The sequence below is a fragment of the Miniopterus natalensis genome, chromosome 3, assembly GCF_054644295.1.
Source record: "Miniopterus natalensis isolate mMinNat1 chromosome 3, mMinNat1.hap1, whole genome shotgun sequence".
Taxonomy (NCBI): Eukaryota; Metazoa; Chordata; class Mammalia; order Chiroptera; family Miniopteridae; genus Miniopterus; species Miniopterus natalensis.
This window is the reverse complement of record NC_142083.1, coordinates 73,735,929-73,756,167: the sequence shown is the minus strand read 5'-3', so window position 1 is coordinate 73,756,167 and position 20,239 is coordinate 73,735,929. Positions and strand designations below refer to the sequence as shown.

The 20,239-nt window shown below is 55.2% G+C and overlaps 2 protein-coding genes across 2 annotated transcripts; both read left to right on the top strand.

Moving 5' to 3' along the window:
- The first annotated feature begins 3,608 nt into the window (after positions 1 to 3,608).
- On the top strand, positions 3,609 to 14,206 carry TSC22D4 (TSC22 domain family member 4). The gene is made up of 5 exons (XM_016217854.2): positions 3,609 to 4,075; positions 4,494 to 5,532; positions 7,814 to 7,980; positions 13,075 to 13,123; positions 13,540 to 14,206. Exons 2-5 carry the CDS (start codon positions 4,771 to 4,773, stop codon positions 13,747 to 13,749), a joined length of 1,188 nt encoding a protein of 395 aa, XP_016073340.2. The 5' UTR covers positions 3,609 to 4,075; positions 4,494 to 4,770; the 3' UTR covers positions 13,750 to 14,206.
- A 279-nt stretch (positions 14,207 to 14,485) lies between these two features.
- Positions 14,486 to 18,803, top strand: SPACDR (sperm acrosome developmental regulator). Its single transcript, XM_087815562.1, has 3 exons — positions 14,486 to 15,480; positions 15,746 to 16,069; positions 18,451 to 18,803. The coding sequence occupies exons 1-3, from the start codon at positions 15,427 to 15,429 to the stop codon at positions 18,682 to 18,684; spliced, it is 612 nt and encodes a 203-aa protein (XP_087671688.1). The 5' UTR covers positions 14,486 to 15,426; the 3' UTR covers positions 18,685 to 18,803.
- Positions 18,804 to 20,239: the final 1,436 nt, after the last annotated feature.

Below are 20,239 nucleotides of genomic sequence, written 5' to 3'. Positions count from 1 at the left end.
TGAGAGCAGGGCTGGGATGCTGGAGAAAGGGTAGGGGCACTCTCAGTTGGGCATCTACAACACTACCCTCCAAATATCTTTATCCCCTGCTGTCACCCCTTCCAGTTCTTCGCCTGGGCCCGGGCCTCAGTCCACCCCTCATCCTGCACCCTGGCTCCTCAGCGATGGTCTCCACTTCCTTCGCTGATGGCCCAAATCACCTTCTTCCTCCTCCAGGGTCTGGGAGGCTCACGGCTACCCTCTTGCAGTCCCCGCCCCTCAATCCCACCCGGGTATCTCCAGTCTGGCCCCTTAGCTACCTTTTGAGCTGCGGCCTCCATACCTGTCTGGTTTCCCTTCCCCCAAACACACTCTCCTGCGCCTCAGCCTCACCTCTCCTCCCAGGCGACCCTCCTTACAGCCGTCCTCTCCCTTCCCCGTCGGTTCCAAACCTGGTCGGCTTCACCCCCCCCTCTCCATCCAAGGACCCCAGGTTCACGGGCACCCCTCCCCTTCCCCTTGTCCTGCTATCCTGGGTTTCCCGGTCTCTCGCCCCACCAATCCTCTTTGCCCCTGATTTCCCCCATTCCACCTCCCCGCACCAAGCATCCCCAATTTCTACATCACCGTACCTGGCCTGCCGGGCGCCGGCCCCCCCATGCCGGGCTCCGCCCGGAGCAGGAGGAGGGAGGAGGAGAGACAGAGAGACCGGGGGGAAAGCCGAGCTGGGTCCTGCCGCAGAGACAGCCCCGCCTCCGGGTCCGCCCCCAGACCCGCCCCCGGCCCCAAACCCACCCTTCCACACCCTCCAAGGACGGAGGGGAGCGGCTGCTTGGCTGGGGTGGGAGGTGCGGGGTTCACGGAGTCCGCGGGGGGGGGACTCGGAGAAAGGTCGTGGGGCGTGAGGGACCCGGCACCAGCCAGCCCCCGCTTTGGGGCGTCCGCTCCTCGCCGCCTCTCGCCCGGTGCCCGACCGGGCCGTGCTCCGTTTGGTGGCCAAGGTCCCCGCGGCGTGAAGCCGGGAGCAACGCGCAGCGGTGCCCCCCAGCGGCAGCCCGGGGCCTGCACCCGCGCGCGTCCCCTGTGCGCCAGGCGCTCCCCAGCTGCGCACCCCGCGTCGGGTCGGGGCGAGGCTGCGGCTGCGGAGTCCGGAGTGCAGTGAAACGGCGAGGCCGGCAGGGGGTGCCGCTTTCTGGGTAGAGGGGTTCTGAGTCCAGAGCCGGACCTTCCGTGTCTCTGCCCAGCAGGGGGCGTGCGCCACTGGCTGCACGCCATCTTCCCGCCGCCCCCCAGGTGCGGGGAGGGCACCCTGCTGGCTCGCTTGGTGCTGGTCGTCTATTCCTCCAGCCTCCCAGGCTCCTGGGCCTTGTTTCACCTTCTGGGCTCAGTCTTCCTCCAGTCCGCCTCCGCAGCCTAAGTCATCCTCCCCGTAACCTTTGACTTCGCGGGCGGAGCCCGCTAGGACCTGGGCGCTCTGGGTTGGTCTCTGACTGCGGCCACCTAGGCCAAGGCCACGTTTGGCCTCCATGGCCGCTCACGCAACCTCGCCCCCTTCCTCCATCACCTTTCTCATTAGCTCCATGAGAAATTCCTGCCTTGGAGTTCCCTTTGGTGCAGGTTAGCTGCAAGAAAACCTCAGTTCTACCCTTAACTGGCTGAAAAATGGACCCCCAAAAGTTATCCACGCCCTTAATCCCTGGAACCTGTGAATGTAATATGGCACCCTTTGCAGATTTGCTGTGTGGCTTTCCTCTCTGAGAAATGCCTCGTCTCATACCTACCTCAATAATGTTGGGGACAGTCAAGTAATGAATACAAATGTAAAGGACCCATATATTAAAGGACTATTGTAAATGCCCCCAAGAGACACAACAGTTTTTTTTTTCCACTTTTATACCTTAGTGTAAATGAGTTTTTTTGATTGATTAAACAAACATTTCTGCCCAATACCCAATACCCAATACCCTGGTCTGAGATAGTGGAAAGGGGAGGGTCTAAAGATGGGTTTTGAATAGTCTGTAACTAGTCAGAGCTGGAGGAAGAAGAATCTGAGGGTGGAGCAGCAGGAATGTGTTCTGAATATTGCCAGAGAAAGATTGGGGGGGGGGGGGAAGCACAGGGGAGGCTGCCTCTTGGACTTCAAGATTTGGGAGGCCTCAGAACCTGGCTATGGTAGTCATTGTTACCATGAAGGGAGAGAGGCAGGAGTGCAGGTGCATTTTAACAAAGAGATAAATGATAAATATATAAACATGGGAGCCCAAGGGGCTTTGCATCATTTCATTTTTGCCCTAATCCTAAATATTGGTTAAAAATTTCCATGAGCTAAAGCTGAGGAAAGAGGGATGTCAGACAGGCCAGTGCTAGTCTCATTGCCACCTACTAGCTCTGAGGCCTTGGGCAAATAACTGAATGCCCCTGAGCCTCAGTTTACTTAGCAGAAACACTGGAACTCAAAACCCACCCCATTTCTGCCCAGGGCTCTTTGAGAATCTTCCAGATAATTATGTGAAGTGAACAAATATGAGGAATTTTTAATATATCCGAGAATAGTTTCGTTTGATCAAAATTAATTAGAATTCATTTCTTTCTGAACCTAGGAGTGAAGGCAGAAGTGGCTTTCACTAAAACAATTCCTCTTAGAATGTTGGTTGGGGTGCCAAAAAAGAGACAATGGCAGTTGGAGCTTTACTCTTTCACACCAAGCACATGGTTGGCCCTTGATGTATGTGAATTCTCCATAGTGAGCAAGGGATGGGTTGGGAGAGGTGGGACATGCTTCGGGCCAGCAGTTCATCCTCAGGTACATCTGTGTGGGTGATTGTGTGTACATGTATGATTTTTTTTTCTATATGGGGGCCAGACAACGACACACCTGAGTGTGTGGAATGTCTCTGTTCTACCATTGATACCCTTTCTGAACCTCCTGAGTCTCCATTTCCACATCTAAGAAGGGAAATAATATGATGTCTGGGATTTAGTTCAAATAATCCAGCACAGGACAACAGGGGTTATAGATGAAACAAGATTGGCTGTGAGTTGATAATTGTTGAAACTGCATGTTGGGAACCTGGGAGTCCATTATACCATTCTCTCTACTTCGGGGCAGTTTTGAAAATTGTCATAATAATCCACTTTTTAAAATAGGGAGGGAGAGGGGAGAATAACAATACTTTCCTCATACAGTGACTGTGAAAAACAGTGAAAAGATAACAATAAAAGCTCCAGGAGCACCATAACATTTACCCGGCGTTTATGGGGTGGCAGGTACCAGTAGAGCTCATGATCAGTTCCTTCCCACTCTTCTGTGTGTCTGCAGGCCAATGGCAGCAAGTGCCTACAAGTAAGGGAATCCCTGGCCGCCCTGCAGGCTCCTCCCCTTTCTCTCCGCCCTCCGCAGCCTCTCCAGACAAGGAAAAGCTGGGCTTGCGCCCAGCAGGTGTGGGGTTAAGGGAGTTTGGTCGAGGCCCCAGGAGCAACAGCAGCAGCGGCGGCAGCGGCAACTGCTGCTGCACTAGCAGCGGCGGTGGCAGGCCTGGCCCCGCGCCAGCTGGCCCGGAGCCCCAGGAGGGAGAGAGGGCGGAGGAAGGGGAGGAAGAGGGGAAGGAGGAGGAGAGGAGCAGTCAGCAGGCCCGAGGAGGCAGGACTTCCTGGTGTGGGGGTTGTCAACAGCCCAGAAAGAGGGAGACTGTGAGACTGAACCAAAAGGAGCTGGGCAGCGGAGGGACCCATCGGTGCCACGCGGGAGAAGACTTGGGAGACCCACTCGCCCGGACCACCGAAGTAGCTCCACCTGGAGGATTGGGGGGCTGAGCCGCCCCCTCCCGCATCAACCCAGAGACACTTGGGGCTTCAGAGGCCGCGCCTGGGCTCCACCAAGGAGGCGGGGGTTCCTTCTCTTCCGGAGCGCAAACTTTCCACGGAGATGCCTTGCGGGTTGAGGTGCGGCCCCCGAAGAGCAATGGACAGCCTCTGACCGCCGCCCGCGCCGCCCGCGTCCCCCGCGCTGCTGGGGCCAAGAGGCCCCAGGGAAAGGACAGCCCGACATCTTAGGCGGCCGGGACCCCCGGCCCAGCTTGTTGGCGGAGGCCGAGAGGTGAGGCGCTGGGCTGGGCGGGGCGCCGGGGCGGCGGGCAGGGCCTGCCCCAGGGATGGGGGAGCTGGGGCGCGGGGGGCCTTGAGGACCCGCAGAGGCCTCCTAGCAGCCGGTCAGGCCGAGGAGCAGCTTCACCCCTGCTCACCCAGGCCCTGGAGCCCTTTGCTCTTGGGACGACTTGGAGTCCCGTGAGTTTGACTCCCAGGCGAGAAATGCCCAACTTTGGGTCTGGGCTGCCTCTTCCTGCTCCGTGGGCCCACTCTGACTGTACTCTATTCTCTGGTCTCTGTCATCTCTGCCTGTCTCTTTGTCTCTGGTGGTTTCCCCTTCCTCCCCCATTCTGCTCCCCAGAGAGGAAGACCCGGAGGTGGCCTGCCCACTGCTTTCTCACACACACTCTCTCACTCTCTTTTTCCAGTTTGCAAACTCAGCTCTGGAGTTCGGCAGCAACAGCAGCAGGAAAAACCTGCCCCTGCTCCCCCTTCTCTCCGCCTCCCCTACCCTGTTCCCCCTTCACCACCCAGGCACCCCCAGTTCCTGCAAGGCCCTCCTGCCATGTCGGACCCAGACGTCCCCAGGGGCCCTGATGTCCCTGCCATGTGGCTCCCCTGTTCCAGGGGTGCCTGAGCCCCTTCGAAGAGCCATCACCGCCCAGTCCCCTGCCCGCTTTGGCCCTATCCTGAGCCCCAGGGACCATGAGTGGGGGCAAGAAGAAGAGTAGTTTCCAAATCACCAGCGTCACCACGGACTATGAGGGCCCCGGGAGCCCTGGAGGTCCAGATTCCCCTGCTCTACCGGTCCCCACTGGGCCCCCACCCCGCCTGCCCAACGGGGAGCCCAACCCCGAGCCAGGGGGTAAGGGCACCCCCAGGAATGGTTCCCCACCGCCTGGGGCCCCTGCCTCCCGTTTCCGGGTGGTGAAACTGCCACAGGGCCTGGGAGAGCCTTATCGCCGTGGCCGTTGGACGTGTGTGGATGTTTACGAGAGAGACCTGGAGCCCCCGAGCTTTGGCCGGCTCCTGGAGGGGATTCGAGGGGCCTCAGGGGGTACTGGGGGCAGATCTTTGGATTCCAGGTTGGAGCTGGCCAGCTTGAGCCTGGGCGCCCCTATCCCACAGCCAGGCCTGTCTCAGGGTCCAACCTCCTGGCTTCTCCCACCTCCCACTTCCCCTGGACCTCAGGCCCGCTCCCTAACCGGGGGCCTGGGCCAGCTGGCAGTACCTAGCAAGGCCAAGGTGGAAACACCCCCTCTGTCAGCTTCCCCACCCCAGCAGCGCCCCCCAGAGCCTGGGGCCGGCGATAGCGTGGGCACATCCAGGGCAGCCACGCCCCTGTCCTCCCTGAAGGTGGAAGTGGAGGCGGGGGGCTCAGCAGCTGGGATTCCTCCACTGTCCCGAACTAAGGATGGAGCCCTGCGGCTGAGGATGGAGTTGGTTGCTCCAGAGGAGATGGGGCAGGTAAGAACTGGGTTCCAGGGTGGGGGGAGACACCTGAGGGGTGGTGCTTGCCCATCTTGGCATTGGCTTCCACCTCCATACTGACCTCTCCCCACTCCATCATCACCTATCTGTCAGATCAGATAGCCGCTCTCTTTTCTTCCTGCCATCTCACTTGGAGTTCCTTTTCTACTTCTCAGGCAGCCTTTGTTTTCTCTCTCAGGCTCCCTCTTCCCTACATTCTGTACCTTTCTTTCTCTTTGGCCTTTCATTTGTTGTCTTTAACCCAAGTCTCCATCTCCATATAGCCAGTCCCATCTCTCCATCACAGAGATGTGCCCTCCTCACTGTGGACTTCACCTTCTGTCTTGGTCTCACCCTTCAGGCATTGAGGGTGGAGACCCCTAGGCAGGGCTGGGTGTTTGGGCCTCTGGGAGAAGAGCTGCCAGGGTTGGGGGGAGGGGCAAAAAGTAGGCATTCTGCTGTCTCTCCTTTGCAGCCCCATTCCCAAGGTGGTGGGGGTCTTCTTTCTTCTTATGAGCTAGCCACTTGTTCCAGCCCCTCTTTAGCTTTGACCCAAGCCAGATTTCTCTGAGAAATTGAGGAATTGGGTGATAGTGGGGACCCATTACAAGGATGGAAGGTATTGTCTGTCTCAGTTCCCTGTGTCTGGGCCTCTCCAGGATCAGTAACTGGGGTTCGCCACTGTGGTGTGGGAGAGAGACAGGAAGCAGCAGAGAAGGAGTTAAATCCTTGCTCTTTCTGTTTCCTGTCTCCAAAAGAGGAACAAGTCTGGGCTGGGGGGCAGGATTCCTGGGTCTCTGGGGTGAGGGGTGGGCAGCCAAGGATTGAGGGTTGGATGTGTCTGTCCTAGAGGAGAAAATAACACCTTGGGCTGCAGGAGGAAAGGCAGGGAGTGTGAGGATGGGAACTTTCTCCCTTCCTGGCCTTGGGCACAAACCACAGTATAAAAATAACCTGAGACTGGATGCCTGGGCCCTGTCAGGACCGGTCAGGACTAGCTCCCCCCACTCCCTCCTGGGCTGAAGCTCACATCTCTCATCTCTCATGCCCCCCCCCCCCTTACTTTTCTTGTGCTCTTTCATTCAGTTCCTACTGAGGGGAGAAGATGCTGTTTCCTTTACTGGTCCCTTCCTCATCCCCCACACACTCTTCCAGAGGGAGCCCCTTTGCCCCCAGCCTCTGCTCTCTCTATCCTTAAGCTCTACTTGAGCTTTCCTTGGGCCCACAGACCCTGCCCCTCTCTTCTCAATGCCCCTAGCCCCCTTTTCTTCTCTCAGGCCTTGATCCTTTCCTATGTGCATGCATCTGTGCTACTGCTTCCCTACCCCAAATTTAGTCTTCCTTCTACATTCCCCCATGCCTCTTCTCTCTCAGTTGCCTCTATCAGGGGCCAGGAGGAGAGCTGGGGACGTCACCTGGGCTCCCTTCCTCTGTTCTATCCCTCTAGCCACCCTGGACTCTGTGTTCTTGGCTTTTGCCAGACGCTGGGGCCTCCTGGGGCCTCACAGGGGCGGCTTGTTCCTGTGGCCCCCGCCCTTTTGCAGCCTCCCCCAGTGCCTGTTGGGCTGTCCACGCCCAGGCTCCGCCTCTTCCATCTCTGCAACCCGCCACCCCAGGGCCAGAGAACTGGAGCATAACTTCACCTGAGTCCTGAAAAGTTTGAGAGGAGAGGCTTGAATGGGTACAGGGGGTGGAGTGGCTGGATGGGAGGGTGGAGGACCACTTTCTGAGGATTCATTCATTCTACAAATAGCTATTGAACAAACTATGTTCTGCCCTCTGGAGCTTACCTTCTAGCAGCAGAGAGGCAAAAATACTTTAATTTCAGGTAATGTTAGGTGTTATAAAAAAACACAAAACAGTTCAGTGGAATTTACTAGTCAAATAGTGGGGAAATGCCTCTCTGAGGGAGTGACATTTAAGATGCTTTAAGAAGTTACACACTCTCTGATTAGCCTCTGATTAGGGGTCTGGGCTCAGCTGGTGTCAGGGTGCTGTGCAGATCAGAACCCTTCTCTGATACCTTGTGAGCCACTTTTTAGAAGCTACTCACCCAGTCCTCAGGATGGGCACTGTTTCCTTGCCTCTAGTACCTGCCCAGTGCTCTCCCTAGACTTGGCGAAGAAAGGGACTGTAAGGGCAGGACTCCTGGGTCCGTGAAAGAGAGCAGGAGGTTTGTGGGGAAAGGTGGAGAGGTAGGAAGACTACTAGGCAAGTTGTAAAGTGGTTGGTTTCTTTCTCTTGCTTGACATGATAGATCCTACCTCTCTGCCTCCAGGTACCTCCACTTGACTCTCGCCCCAGCTCCCCGGCCCTCTACTTCTTCCCTGATGCCAGTCTGGTTCACAAGTCTCCAGACCCCTTTGGAGCAGCAGCAGCCCAGAGCCTCAGCCTGGCTCGATCCATGCTGGCCATCAGTGGCCACCTGGACAGCGATGATGATAGGTAGGTGGGCTCCACCTCTGAACCCAGCACCTGGGATAGCCACGTGAAACTGCCTGGTAGATGTCCTTCACCCAAGTTAAACTCAGAGGGGACCTCTTAAACAGAGAAACCTGGCCTGGGCATAACACACTATGCAGAGTTGATTTGGGACCCACTCCCTCTCTGGAGAGAGCTGGATGGGACTCCCTGGTTTAGGATTGCCAATCATAGTACTTTTTTGCAGTTTGAAGGGAGTCATTGTCAAATTCCAGAGCTCTTGCAGATTTAGCGATCTTTGGGCAACCCTAAGAACTTACTGGCAAATGTGCTATGGATGAGAATAGAGGGTCAGTCTCCTCCCAGTTCCCATCTCGCTCTCCCTGCAGAGGGGAACGGAACTCCTGTTTTTAGCGGTAACATCCTTACAGCCCACGTGTACTACCTGAGGGTCTTAGGATCTCTAGTAGCAAGAAGCATATTCCTAAGGTTCTGTTCTCTGCTACAGGAACACCCGAGGGCTGAGTCCTCCCCTTGGCTCAGCCAGAGCCATAAAAAGGGTGGCTGCGGTGCGTAGGGAAGGCACAGGAGAGCAGATCTGCTGGGGTTTGCCCTTCGGGGGAGAATATCTGGCTCAGTTCGGAGGCGGTGGGCAGAACTTCCTGTTTTAAGGGCCAGGTTTCAACATAGGAATGTTAGCAAGCTGAAAAGGGAGGAACAAAATTGCAAGTCAGATAGCCAGGCTGCTCCCTTCTGGCTATAGACTGATAGGAACCCAGGAGAAGGGCTAGGGAGTCATAACTTTAATTTTGGAGGGAGGAGTGGGACTTCCTGTTTGAGGCTTTGGGGGGAGGAACTTCCGGTTTGGGGGCGAGGGGCGGGGCTTGCCGATGAGTGAGTGGGTGCTGGAGGATCATTCTTCCTCCTTCCCCTCTGTGAGACCAGTCCCCAGAATCAGGACTGAGTCTCGCCAAAGAAAAAGGCCTGAGGTCTTGGGGAGAACTGGGAGCCGAAGAGGAAAGAGCAGCAGTGGCTGGGATCTGGTGGATGGGATGGAGGGTAAGGGGCCCAGTGGAGGCCACGGAGAATGAGAGGCAGAGCTGGTGTGGGCAGGGCCCTGTCTGGGCTCCCATCTGAGCTGGGGCTCTCAGGAATGTGTGAGGTGTGAGGTCAGCCAGGGCCTGGAGAGTCACCTGCCCCCATTGCTGCTATTCTCAGCTCTTCCCACCCTCTCCTCCTCCCATTTGGGAAGTAACCTGGCATTAGGGTTCCCTGTCCCTCCTCCACCCCTGTTGATTTCAGAGCCCAGCCTCCTGCTTTCACTTAGAGAGTTCTGCCTCCAGAAGCCTCCTCAGCTGTATTCTTTTGGCTTGTCCCCTCCCTCCCTCCCTCCCTCTCTCCCTCTGTCCCATCCCCTCTACACACCCCAGTCTGACCGGTCCAGCTCCTAGCTTCCACTTTACCCTGCTCCACTGCAAGCCTCTGGGGCTCTGGCCCAACCCAGCCCCTTGTGCCCCACCCTGCTGGGCCAGCGGGTTTGGGTTGGGCCACTCCTTTGGCCCCCTGGGATGAGACATATAGCCCCCACCTCACCTCTCTGGTTTGCTGGAAACTGGCAGGAGAACAGTCGGAGTGGCATGGGACCTCCCTTTTGAGGGAAAATGGATTGGGGTGTTAAATGCCTGGATCCCAGATGGGGAGTTGAGGATGCCTGACCAATTTCAGGGTCTGGGGATGGGAGAACAGAGGGTGCCTGGTGAATTCAGACTGCTCAAGTGCCCCTGAGTTGCAAGAACATTTGAGTCCTCAACAGAGCCTTGAAGTTGGGAGGTACTTGAATAATCAGATAGGTGGATGGTTTGGGTAGGTGGATGGATGGATGAGTGGATGACCAACATTGGGGATCCAAGTATTATAAGAACTGAATTCCAGGAACTCAGGAAAGAAAAGGTACATTTACATCCGGTGTCTCCTTTGGGTCAGGTGCTACATTTTATGTCACATAATCCTAAAAGCAACCCCATGATACCCACTTGAAGAAACTGAGACTCAGAGGAGGAGGTTTTATAGCAACTTGCCCAAGGTCACCCAGCTAATAAGTGGCAGGACTGCAATCAGAGCCTGGGTCTGACACCAAAACCATGTTCTCTCCACTTTCGTGCTGGATGCCTATGTCCCAAGAGAAGAGGAGGCAGCAGCCATCTCTAGGATGCCCTTTCTCTCCAGGACAGAGGCAGGGACAGCTCTTCCAAGCTGGGCAAGAAGCCATCCTCCCCCCTCCTAGCCTGGCCCCACCCCAAAGACACCACAGATCCGGGAGGGAGTGTAGACAGGGCAGCCGGATGCCACTGTGTTGGCCCCAGGCCCAGCCCCTGGGGGCTCCTTAGAACACAGTGAGGGAGCAGGGCTGGCCCTTGTTCCTGGGATGAGAACCTTCACCTCTCCCAGATGTCCTGCTTCTTCATGTGATCCTCATTTTGAGGCTGTTTCATTTGACCTTCAAAAAGGAAGACCAACTCTAAGGCTGTCCTTGCCCCAGGACCCAAGTATCCTACAGACCCAAAGTTCCCAGTTGTGCACATTGTACCCTGCACAACTCCAAAGGGTGCCACACATATTTGAAGTCACTGTTGACACTTGAATTCATGACAGTTTTCTGGAAGATGGCAATAAGTGTCTTGAAGAGGGGGATATTTCTAATTCACAAAGTCTCCTTTTGGGCTTGTGGTGAAAGCTGATCTCACCCAGCCAACCCCAAGCTTTTGGCTCCTGACCCTGCCCAGGAATTCTAGCATAGTGCCTGCTGCCCCTTACTCAGGGTTCTCAAAGGGAGGGCTTGGGTTGCCAGCCAGAGTCTTGGTCCCTTGAAGTGTTAATGTTAGGATGTGACAGTGGAAAGTGCTGTTAAAAACTCTCCAGCACTAGACAAACAGGAGATAGTCATCTATCAGCCAACAAATGTTTATTATTGTAGTATTCCTTTATTTCTGGCAAGAATGAACAACTTACTTGGCATCTTTACCAGAGTGTCCGCCAAGGAAGGCTAGGGTTGCTATTCCTATGAATCTGCCCCTCTTTGGTTTCTGTGTGTCTGTGTTTATGGGGAAGGGAAAGGGGAGGTTCTATGGTGGCCCAGTCTCCACCGAGGTGTCTCAGATTGAAATAGCTTGAAAGCTGCTTTGACTCTCCAGCTGGCCGGCCTGCCCTCTACTCTTAAACTTGTCCTCTCCCCTCCAATTCCAGAGGTTCCAGGTGTCCTTCCCCCACCCCACCTTGTGCTATTCTCTAAGGCCTGGCCACCCCCTTGGTTACCCACCTGTCAGTGCTGTGTGCACCCAGAGCTTGGATGGGAAATGGAAAATTCCCAGCTCCCTCGTGCTCCCTTCCTGGCTACAGGGCCTCATTCAAGGGTCACCTTGAAATGAGTGCTAATCCCCCCCCAAAAGTGAGTTGGAAATGACAACCACGAGAGAGGGCTTGACAATTGAGCATAAGGGCACAGGATGCAGCATGTTGGGGCCACCTACTCTGAGAGAAGGGAAGCTGGGAGCAGGATGACAGGGCTGGTGATCCTGCAGCACAGGGTGAGGGCTGGAGGGTTGGCCCTGGGGCTGAGGCAGCTGAAGCAGAAACTGGACAGGGGTGGGTTGTGAGCCAGGGGGTGATGCAGGAACTTGGGGCCTGAGTGGTGGGGAGAAGGAGCCTTGGAGGATAGGGCAGGGCACAAAGGATGGTTCAGGCCCTGGGCCTCCAAGAGATAGCCTTGAGAGAGAGTCTGGTTCTGGGACCCAGAGCCTGGCCCTGGAGACCGTTGTGCCAGGCCTGTGTCGACCTCTGGTGGCCACTTAACAAACTGCAGCCAGACCTGGTCTTCCCTCCCTGTACTCTGCTCCCAGGGGTCTTCAAAAAGCCTCTGCTACTATTCCTGGTGTCCCACCTCCAGCTTCACCTTTCCACCTTTTCTCAAGCCCTCGCTTCTTCAAGACTCCAGACCCCAGAGCCAGGACCAGAGGCTGTGCTTGTCTTTTAGGGCTCTGGGCTTTCTGTTGCCATGGTAACCTTTCCCATTCCTCCTGGCCCTCACCATGGGAGGTGGGAGACCCTCTGGCCAAGTACCAGGGGTGACCTATGATGTAAGCTTTATGTTGGCAAGGGGGTTGCTTACCGTCCAAGGAAGACCACAAGCACATCAAACACCTACCCCACCCCCTCCGCTGTCATCCCGGCTGAGAGAAGCTGAGGCCTTGAGGGAGGTCAGTGTTAGACCAGGGCGGCAGGATGGAGTCAGAGGTGGGGAGAGGCCTCCCAGCGCCAGGCTCTCCCTCAACCTTTACACCTCTCCTGGACCCACAGCCCCTCCCTGGACCAGGCCTGCCAGCTGACTTCCCTCAGCCAGGCTCCCTCCCCTCTGCTCTGGGACTAGTGCCAGGGTAAGAAGGGGACACTGGCACTGACTGAGTCTGGGAATTCCCGCCCACCATGAAGCCAGTGGGAGGGGGTCCCCGTGTCCCTGAGGAGCCAATAGCAGTCAGGCTTTGCCCTGGGGGTTGGTGTATATCTTTCAGACCAGCACCCCCTGGGCACTGTCTTCTCTCTGCCTTCCTGGCACCAGCCAGATACCACTCTGCCCGGGGGGCTCTGAGCCCCCCAGGCAGTACTGATACAGCCCTCTCCCTTTGTGGGGGGCCTGGGGATCCTTCCCCTCGGGGATGGCCCAGCCAGGAGTCTCTGTCAAGTCCCTGGTGTCATCATTTGAGACCCGAGTGGTAGGGATGGCTCCAGGGCCTCCCCGGAAAAGGGGCTGTGTCTCCTCTCCTTGCTCCCCTAGGGGAGCATCCCCCAACCGAGGGGCATCTGGACCCCCACCCCACCGGGGCCTAGGGGGGCCTGGGCAGAGACCCTCACCCCGCCGGGGGATGGACAAAACCCTCCTCTCCCTGATTCTCTACTGTCACAGGTACAGGCTGGGGTATGGTTGGGAGGCTGTAGCAATGGGGCTTGTGGAGGCCAGAGCCTGTTCTTAGAAACACCTGGAACGCAGCTGGCTGTGGTGTCCAGACACCTGGCTTGGCACCTACTCCTCCTCCTCACCTCTCATCTCTCTGTCTCTCTCTCCAGTGGCTCCGGAAGCCTGGTTGGCATTGACAACAAGATTGAACAAGCCATGGTAAGAAAAGCCATCTTTGCCCCAGGAGGTCCCTGCTCATGTGCTGATGCCCAGGTCCTGCCTCCGTTAGCTGGCCTGCTGCTCTACTCCTGCTGTCCTCATTATTAGGGAACAATGCCCTCCACCTGCTCCCAGCTGGGTTCCCATGGGCCCTCCACCCCTTCCAGTCTCCACCTGCACCCTTCACTTCCCTTGGTCTCTGACTCTGCTCCCCGCCCCATCTCTGTCTTTGAGCCCTACCTTGCCTCTGGCCTCTTCCCCTGTTCTCCCTCTACCTCTCCCCTCGTTTGCTTCTTCCCCAGTGGTCCCTCATTACCTGGAAGCAGGGCTATTTCTTGAACCCAGCCCTTCAAGTTACTGGGCAGGCAATGAGGTTGGGGTGGCCTGGGACCCCTGATGCTTTGCCTGTCCCCCAGGACCTGGTGAAGTCCCACCTCATGTTTGCGGTCCGTGAGGAGGTAGAGGTGCTGAAGGAGCAGATCCGGGACCTGGCTGAGCGGAATGCCGCACTGGAGCAAGAAAACGGACTGCTGCGTGCCCTGGCCAGCCCTGAGCAGCTGGCCCAACTGCCCTCCTCGGGGGTCCCACGGCTTGGGCCCCCTGCGCCCAATGGGCCCTCCGTCTGAGCCTCCCTTCCCTCACAATGTGCCTTTGGGGGCTGCTACAGCTGCCAGGCCTTGGGTAGCTGCCTGCCCCCTCTTCCTATGCAGCTTTAATTCCCCCTTATTCCTGGGGATGGGAGTTGAAGGCTCAGAATTGGCCTGTCCCCCAACCCTTCCTCTATCTCCCCTTCATGCCCAGGGACTGGGCTGGGGCATCCCCAGGCCTTGATGGAGGAGGGAGGGCTTCAGGACTGGTTGTTAGATGGAGGTCCCTCCTCCCTCCTTAGGTGTCAGTGTTCTGGGACCCCAGCAGTAGATGGCTTGAGGGAGTTGGAGGCTTTCTGGCAGACACCCCATCCTTCTTCCCTGGAAGTGCCCCTCTTCCCTGCCCAGGGGAGGGAGTATGGACAGCATCTGGAAGTTCTGGGATTCAGGTTATTAAAATAATAATTATAATTAAAAAAATCTGAAGAAACTTGAATCTGGAAGTTGGCATCTCGTTGCTTGTGTCCAGACAGTGGGGCCTGCACCAGCAATTTCTACTGTGGGAGAGGGATTAAGGCTGTAGGCTGCCCTGGAGATCTTGCCCTAACTGGGGAGGTTTAATGTGGCTCAGAGTGGTCAAAAGAGATGCTGGAAAGGGAGCTAGTGAGTGGCCTGCCAGGTCCTGGGAAAGGGGCAGGCAAGGCAAGGTGGAGGGAGGGAGAGAGGGTGGAGGGGGCTGTCAGCCCACGAGCTGGGGGGGGGGGGGCGGCACAGGGAAACAATGAGGCCTTTGGTGATTGTGCGGGATCCACCCCCAGCTTCCCAGTGTGTCCCCTCTGCGGGCTGGATCCGGGTGGCTGCTTGGGGGTGGGGCAGGGGGCCCTGAATGGGCCCCTTGTCTCAGCCCTGGGTGTGGGCCAGGCTTCCCGGGCACACAGTGCCCTCGCCAGGCTTGGCCAGCCTCTGTGGCTTCCACCCCCAGCTGGCTGAGGACGGTGCCCTGCGAGTGAGCAGGCCCCTCCCAGGCAGCCTCAGCTGGGCTCCCATCCCGGGCCCTAGAGGCAGGTAGGGATAAGGATCCCATCTAGTGGGGAAGAAGGGAAAAGCAGCTGCCTCAGCCTCGGGAGGACCCTGCCCCCAGACCAGAGAGGACCCTTAGAGAGCTGGATACTGGAGGCCGACCTGAGTTGGACTCCCCACACTATAGCTCCCTATTATTATGACCTTGGGCAGGTTCTCTGGTTTCTCTGAATCCTTGTGGGTAAAATGGCACTGACAAACCTACCTGAGGGCTGCTGTGAGAATTGTAGGACATCATATACAGAAAATGCCCAGCGAGTACCAGGTGCTCCGTAAATGTTAGTTTCCCTTCCCTGTCTCTGGAGGAAGAAGGGCTGAGGGCACAGGAATTGGCCTGGAAGGGCCTCGGGGGTTGGGGTCAAGGCCAGGCAGGCTCTCACAATGGGCTAGAACTCTCCCTCACTCTGGGTTCTCATTCACTTTGACTCCTCTCCCTGTCCCAGGGAGGGGAGGGAAGGCCTAGGATGAATCGTCAGGGGGAGCTTTCCCCCTAGATTCTCTATTTCTTTCTTCACTGCTGCGCTTGAAGTTCCCAAGAGACCCCTTAGGTAGCAGCCACTGGCCTGCAGCTTGTCCCCCACCCCCCATACCAAATGCTAGTTTTGCCCCCTACTTGGGACTCGTGAATTGGGAGAAATGGCTATAGTCATACGGTTCTTCCGATGGGTTTGGCTAAAGATTTCTTACGTGGTGAGTTTCCTCCCTCATAACGTGCTGGGGTGGGAAGTGCTGGTCAATGACTTCTAGGTCACAGAAACACCCCCTCTACCTGGCCTCCCTCCCCTTCTGGCTTCCTGGGGTCAAACAAGACAGGCAGAGAGAAGTGAGGGGTGGGACAGTCAGGGAGGAGGCCAGGACACACACTGTCCCATCCCTTCCGTGCCTTTCCTTCTTCTAACTGTTGTCTCCACTCTGGCCCTTTCTCCTGTCCTTCCTCTCCCTTCTTGGTTCTTAGGTATTTTTCTGGAAGCACAAAACTAAGTCAGCCATCTCGGAACACCCTGACTCCAAGAAAAAGGCGTGGAAGATGGAGAAGGCTCCCAGTGTGGTTGAGACTTTCAAGTTGGTTGAGCCCCCTAAAGAGGCTAAGGCCTCCAAGATGGAAGTGTTACTCAAGGTGGCCGATCCCTGCGTATTGGCCAAGACAGCAGATGGGTCTAAAGTGGAGCCGGGCCGTGGGGGCCGGTCCCTGTTGCAGCTGCCCCAGACAGCTGTCAAATCTGTCTCCACCCTCATGGTCTCGGCCCTCCAGTCTGGCTGGCAAATGTGCAGCTGGAAGGTCAGTACCATATCCCCCTTGTCCCCAACAACCTTCCCACCGCTACCCCCATGACTCATTCCTCCCTCCATTCACTTGTTCAGCATTTATTTCCTGTACCTCTACTTAGGGCCAGGTGCTGCGGCAGGGTCGGAGGATACATGGTGAATAAGATTTACCCAGACTAAAGGGCCTACAGAGATCATAGGCATTGTTGGTTCAGTATCATAGGGGTGTGACATGGGATGAACGGGGTCTGTGGGAGCCCAGGGGAGAGGCAACTCATCCAGGCCTGGGAAGTCAAGGAAGGCCTTCCTAACAGAAGAGAGGGTAAAGCTGAGATCGAAGGATTTACCTTGGCTTGGAGCAGGGTGGAGGTGGTTAAAGGAAAGTGGAGGGAGTGAAAGGAGCATTTATGAAGGAAGAGCATGTTTGGAGGGCTGGCTCAAGGTGTATGGGTCAGAGTAAAGCAATCCTGGAGCTGAGGGTCAGCTAGTACAAGGGAGGGTTGGTGGCTAGTTGTGGAGTTTGAATTTGGCCCTAAGAGCAATAGGAAGGAGGCCTTGCAGACATTTGAGCGGAGTGACACAATCAGATTTTGATTTAGAAAGCTCACCCGCACTCCTACGTTGCTGGTGGGAATGTAAAATGGCACAGCCACTCTAGAAAACAGTTTGGTAGTTTCTTTTTTTCTCTTTTTATTGATTTCAGAGAGGAAGGAAGAGGGAGAGAAAGATAGAAACATCAACGATGAGAGAGAATCATTGGTCAGCTGCCTCCTGCACACCCCCTACTGGGGATCAAGTCAGCAACCCTGGGCATATGCCCTGACTGGGAATTGAACCATGACCTCTAGGTTCATGGGTCAATGTACAACCATTGAGCAACACTGGCCAGACCAGTTTGGTAGTTTCTTATAAAATGAATCATGCAACATTCATATGACCCAGCTGTTGTACTCTCGGGCATTTATTCTAATGAATGAATGAAATTTTATGTTCCCACAAAAATCTGTACATGAATGTTCATATTAGTTTTATTTGTAATAGCCAAAACCAACCCAAATGTCCTCAATGGGTGAATGGTTAAACTGTGATATATCCATTTTCAGCATAAAAAAGAACAGACTATTGATACATGAAACAACTTAGATGAATTTTATGGGAATTATGCCAATGAAAATAACCAAGCCCTAAAAGTTATATACTTACTGTGTGATTCCATTTATATGATATACCATTCTTGAAATACTAAAATTATAGAAATGGAGAACTGATTAGTGGTTAGTGGTTGCCAGGGGCTGAGGAATCCTGTGATGAAAATCTCCTGTATCATCTTGACTATAGGAGTTGGATACGTGAACCTGCACATATGATATAAAATTGGGTAGGATTCAACACACACACACACGAATACAAGTAAAACTGGGGAAATGTGAATAAGATCAGTGGAGTGTATCATTGTCAATATCCTATGACATTGTGCTAGAGTTTTGCAAGATTTTACTATGGGGGCCGGGGACTACAGGGTAAAGGTATATAGGAACTCTATTATTTCTCACAACTACATATGAATCTACAATTATCTCAAAGTCAAAAACTTAATTTAAAAAAGGGAAATGTGTAGATCTTGGCCTTGAATGAAGTATTGCAGCATTAATTTAAAATCACTTGGCTGCCCTGCAGAGTCAGAAGGGGACAAGAGGAAAGGCAGGAAGACCCACTGGAGGTGTTGCAGTTGACGCTGAGAGAGGAGGATATTCTGGACTGGGGGAGAGGCATCAGGTAGAACAAGTTCATGGATTGGAACGATATTTAAGGGGTAGAATTGTACCAAGTGTTTGGTTGGAATATGGTGAGGGGATAGAGAGAAATAGAAGTCAGAGAAGGCTGGAGCCATCAAGGGGAGAGAATAAAGGAGCAAGGACATACTTAGGAGAGATGATGAGTTTAGGCTTTGGGACAAGATGAGTTAAGATGCTGATAAGACATCTGCAGAGAGATGTCTAGGAGACAGTGGGAATATACAGACCTGGAGGTCAGAAAGGAGCTCGGGGCTGGAGACAGGTCCTTTTTCATCTTAATATACTTTCCATGGAACACTAGTGGGGACCCAAAGGTGGGTCAGACATGGTCCCAATCTTCCAGGAGCTTGCATTATAGTGTTGAAAACAGACAAGTCTGCAGAACAAAGTGATGAAACGTGGTATGACAGGGCAAACACAAGGGTAGAGACGAATGCCTAATGTAGACTGAGACAACTTCCTGGAGGAGGCAATACCTGAGCTGAGGCCTAACAAAGGAAGTGGAATTAAATAAAAGCCTTTGCTATTTATCTGCAGGTGAAACCTGCAGTTTCTCCCTAGACCGAGCTGTTTACATGTGCACATCTCTCTCTTTCAGTCATCTGTGAGTTCTACCTCAGTTCCCTCCGAAATAAGGACTGGGTCCCCTTTGCAGTCACCGGAAGCTGAGATGCTGCGGGAAGTGTATCTGGTGCTGTGGGCCATTCGGAAACAACTACGGCAGCTGGCCCGCAGGCATGAGAGGCGCAGACGGCGCCACATCTGTGCCCACACTAGCCCCAAGCCTGAACCAGTTCAGGGCCTGAAACAGGATGCCCGGAGTCCCCTCTAGGGGGGAACCCCACATCCTTCGAAAGCCCCCACCTCACTCTTAGGTAAGGTTGATAGGAGAGGCTAGGGCTGCAGGCCAGGAGTTGTGGGCGAGGAGACATTTTCATACCGTCACCCCTCATCAGGAGCCCAGGGCCAGGCCTGGGATCCCACTTCTCCCCTTCATTTCTTTTATTCAATTTGTAAAAAATTTTCAAAATGTTGGGAAATAAATATCAGATATTTCTGAGTAGGCTTAGAGTGTTTGTGGATGGCCAGAGGCATTAAGGGTAACTTGGGTGAGACAGAGAGGGGCACCTGAGTTGCTGGATCAAATATGTTTGGGAGTAACCTCTGGGCCTTTTGGGAAGGTGTGAGAGCTGGGGGAGGGGATCAAAAGGACCTGGCCCTGGGCCCACACGCACACTTAGGGGCTGAACTGTCTCTGCCTGGCCAGTAAAGATAGCAATAGCACCTGTTCGTTGAGTACACCCTGCGTGCCTGGTCCTGAGCCTGTTCTCCCTCGAAATACATTTGTCCAAGGCCCTACAAAGACCTCGCTGGAAACTGCCCCCTCCAGCAGCCAGCCCACTACCCTGCCTCTCTGGCACTCTTGGAGTCAGTGAGTCTGAAGACGCGTATGGCGAGAGCAGGCGTAGCGTCTGTGGGAACGGCACCCGACCTCGCTGCCAGGGGCCCCGCCGAGAGCCGCGGAAGACTACACGTCCCAGGGTTCCCGGCGGTGACCGGGCAGAGGCTGGCCGCCCGTGGCGCTGCGGCGTGGAGAGCGTGGGCTCTGCGCTGCGGGCTGAGCGCGTGGGTACGAAGGCCTGGCAATGTGGGGGGAGTTTGGTTGGCGTGGTGGGCGGTGGGCATGGAGTCGCAAGTTCCCTCTCCAGTTTAGCCTGCCCTCTTGAGAGGCCACGCAAAGGCGCAGGAGTGGCTCCCCAAGGAAAAGCAGGGAGGTTTCGCAATACAGCAGCGTTTGGGGATTTCAAGGTCCGCAGGGCTTGGGGTGGGAGGAAGGAGGAAGGGATGGCAGCTGGGCCCAAGCCTAGGGGGCAGCAGAGGCCAGGGTGGGAAGTTGGGGAGAGGGAGGACTGCTGTGCTGGGGAGTCTTGCTCACGGAGAGATTAGTTGTGAGTAGCAGACAGAGCAAATGAGCGAAGCTAGAGATAGTGAGGAGCTACGGCGATGGTTCTCTAGAACGGTCAGTAAATACCCTAACCCCCCTTCTCCTCCCCAGCCCTGCAGCTCTGGGAGGGTTGGAGCCACTTGCTGGGAATCCGGGTAGCCTTTCTCTAGAGTCCGGAGTAGTACTGGGCCACCTCACCCTACAGCTCTGCTACCCAGAGCCTGTTAGCGGCCCGCTGCACCTCAGCACTTAACAGCCACAATTAATATTAACCACCACTTATTAAGCACCTACAATGAGTAGTTTTATGTGTTATTTTAAGTAATTCTCACAACAGCTTTATGATTGTTATTGCTTCCATTTTTTAGAGGAGAAAACCGAAGCACAGGTCATGTTTTCATTCATCCGACTAATGAGCCTTGCTCACACAGGACACATTACA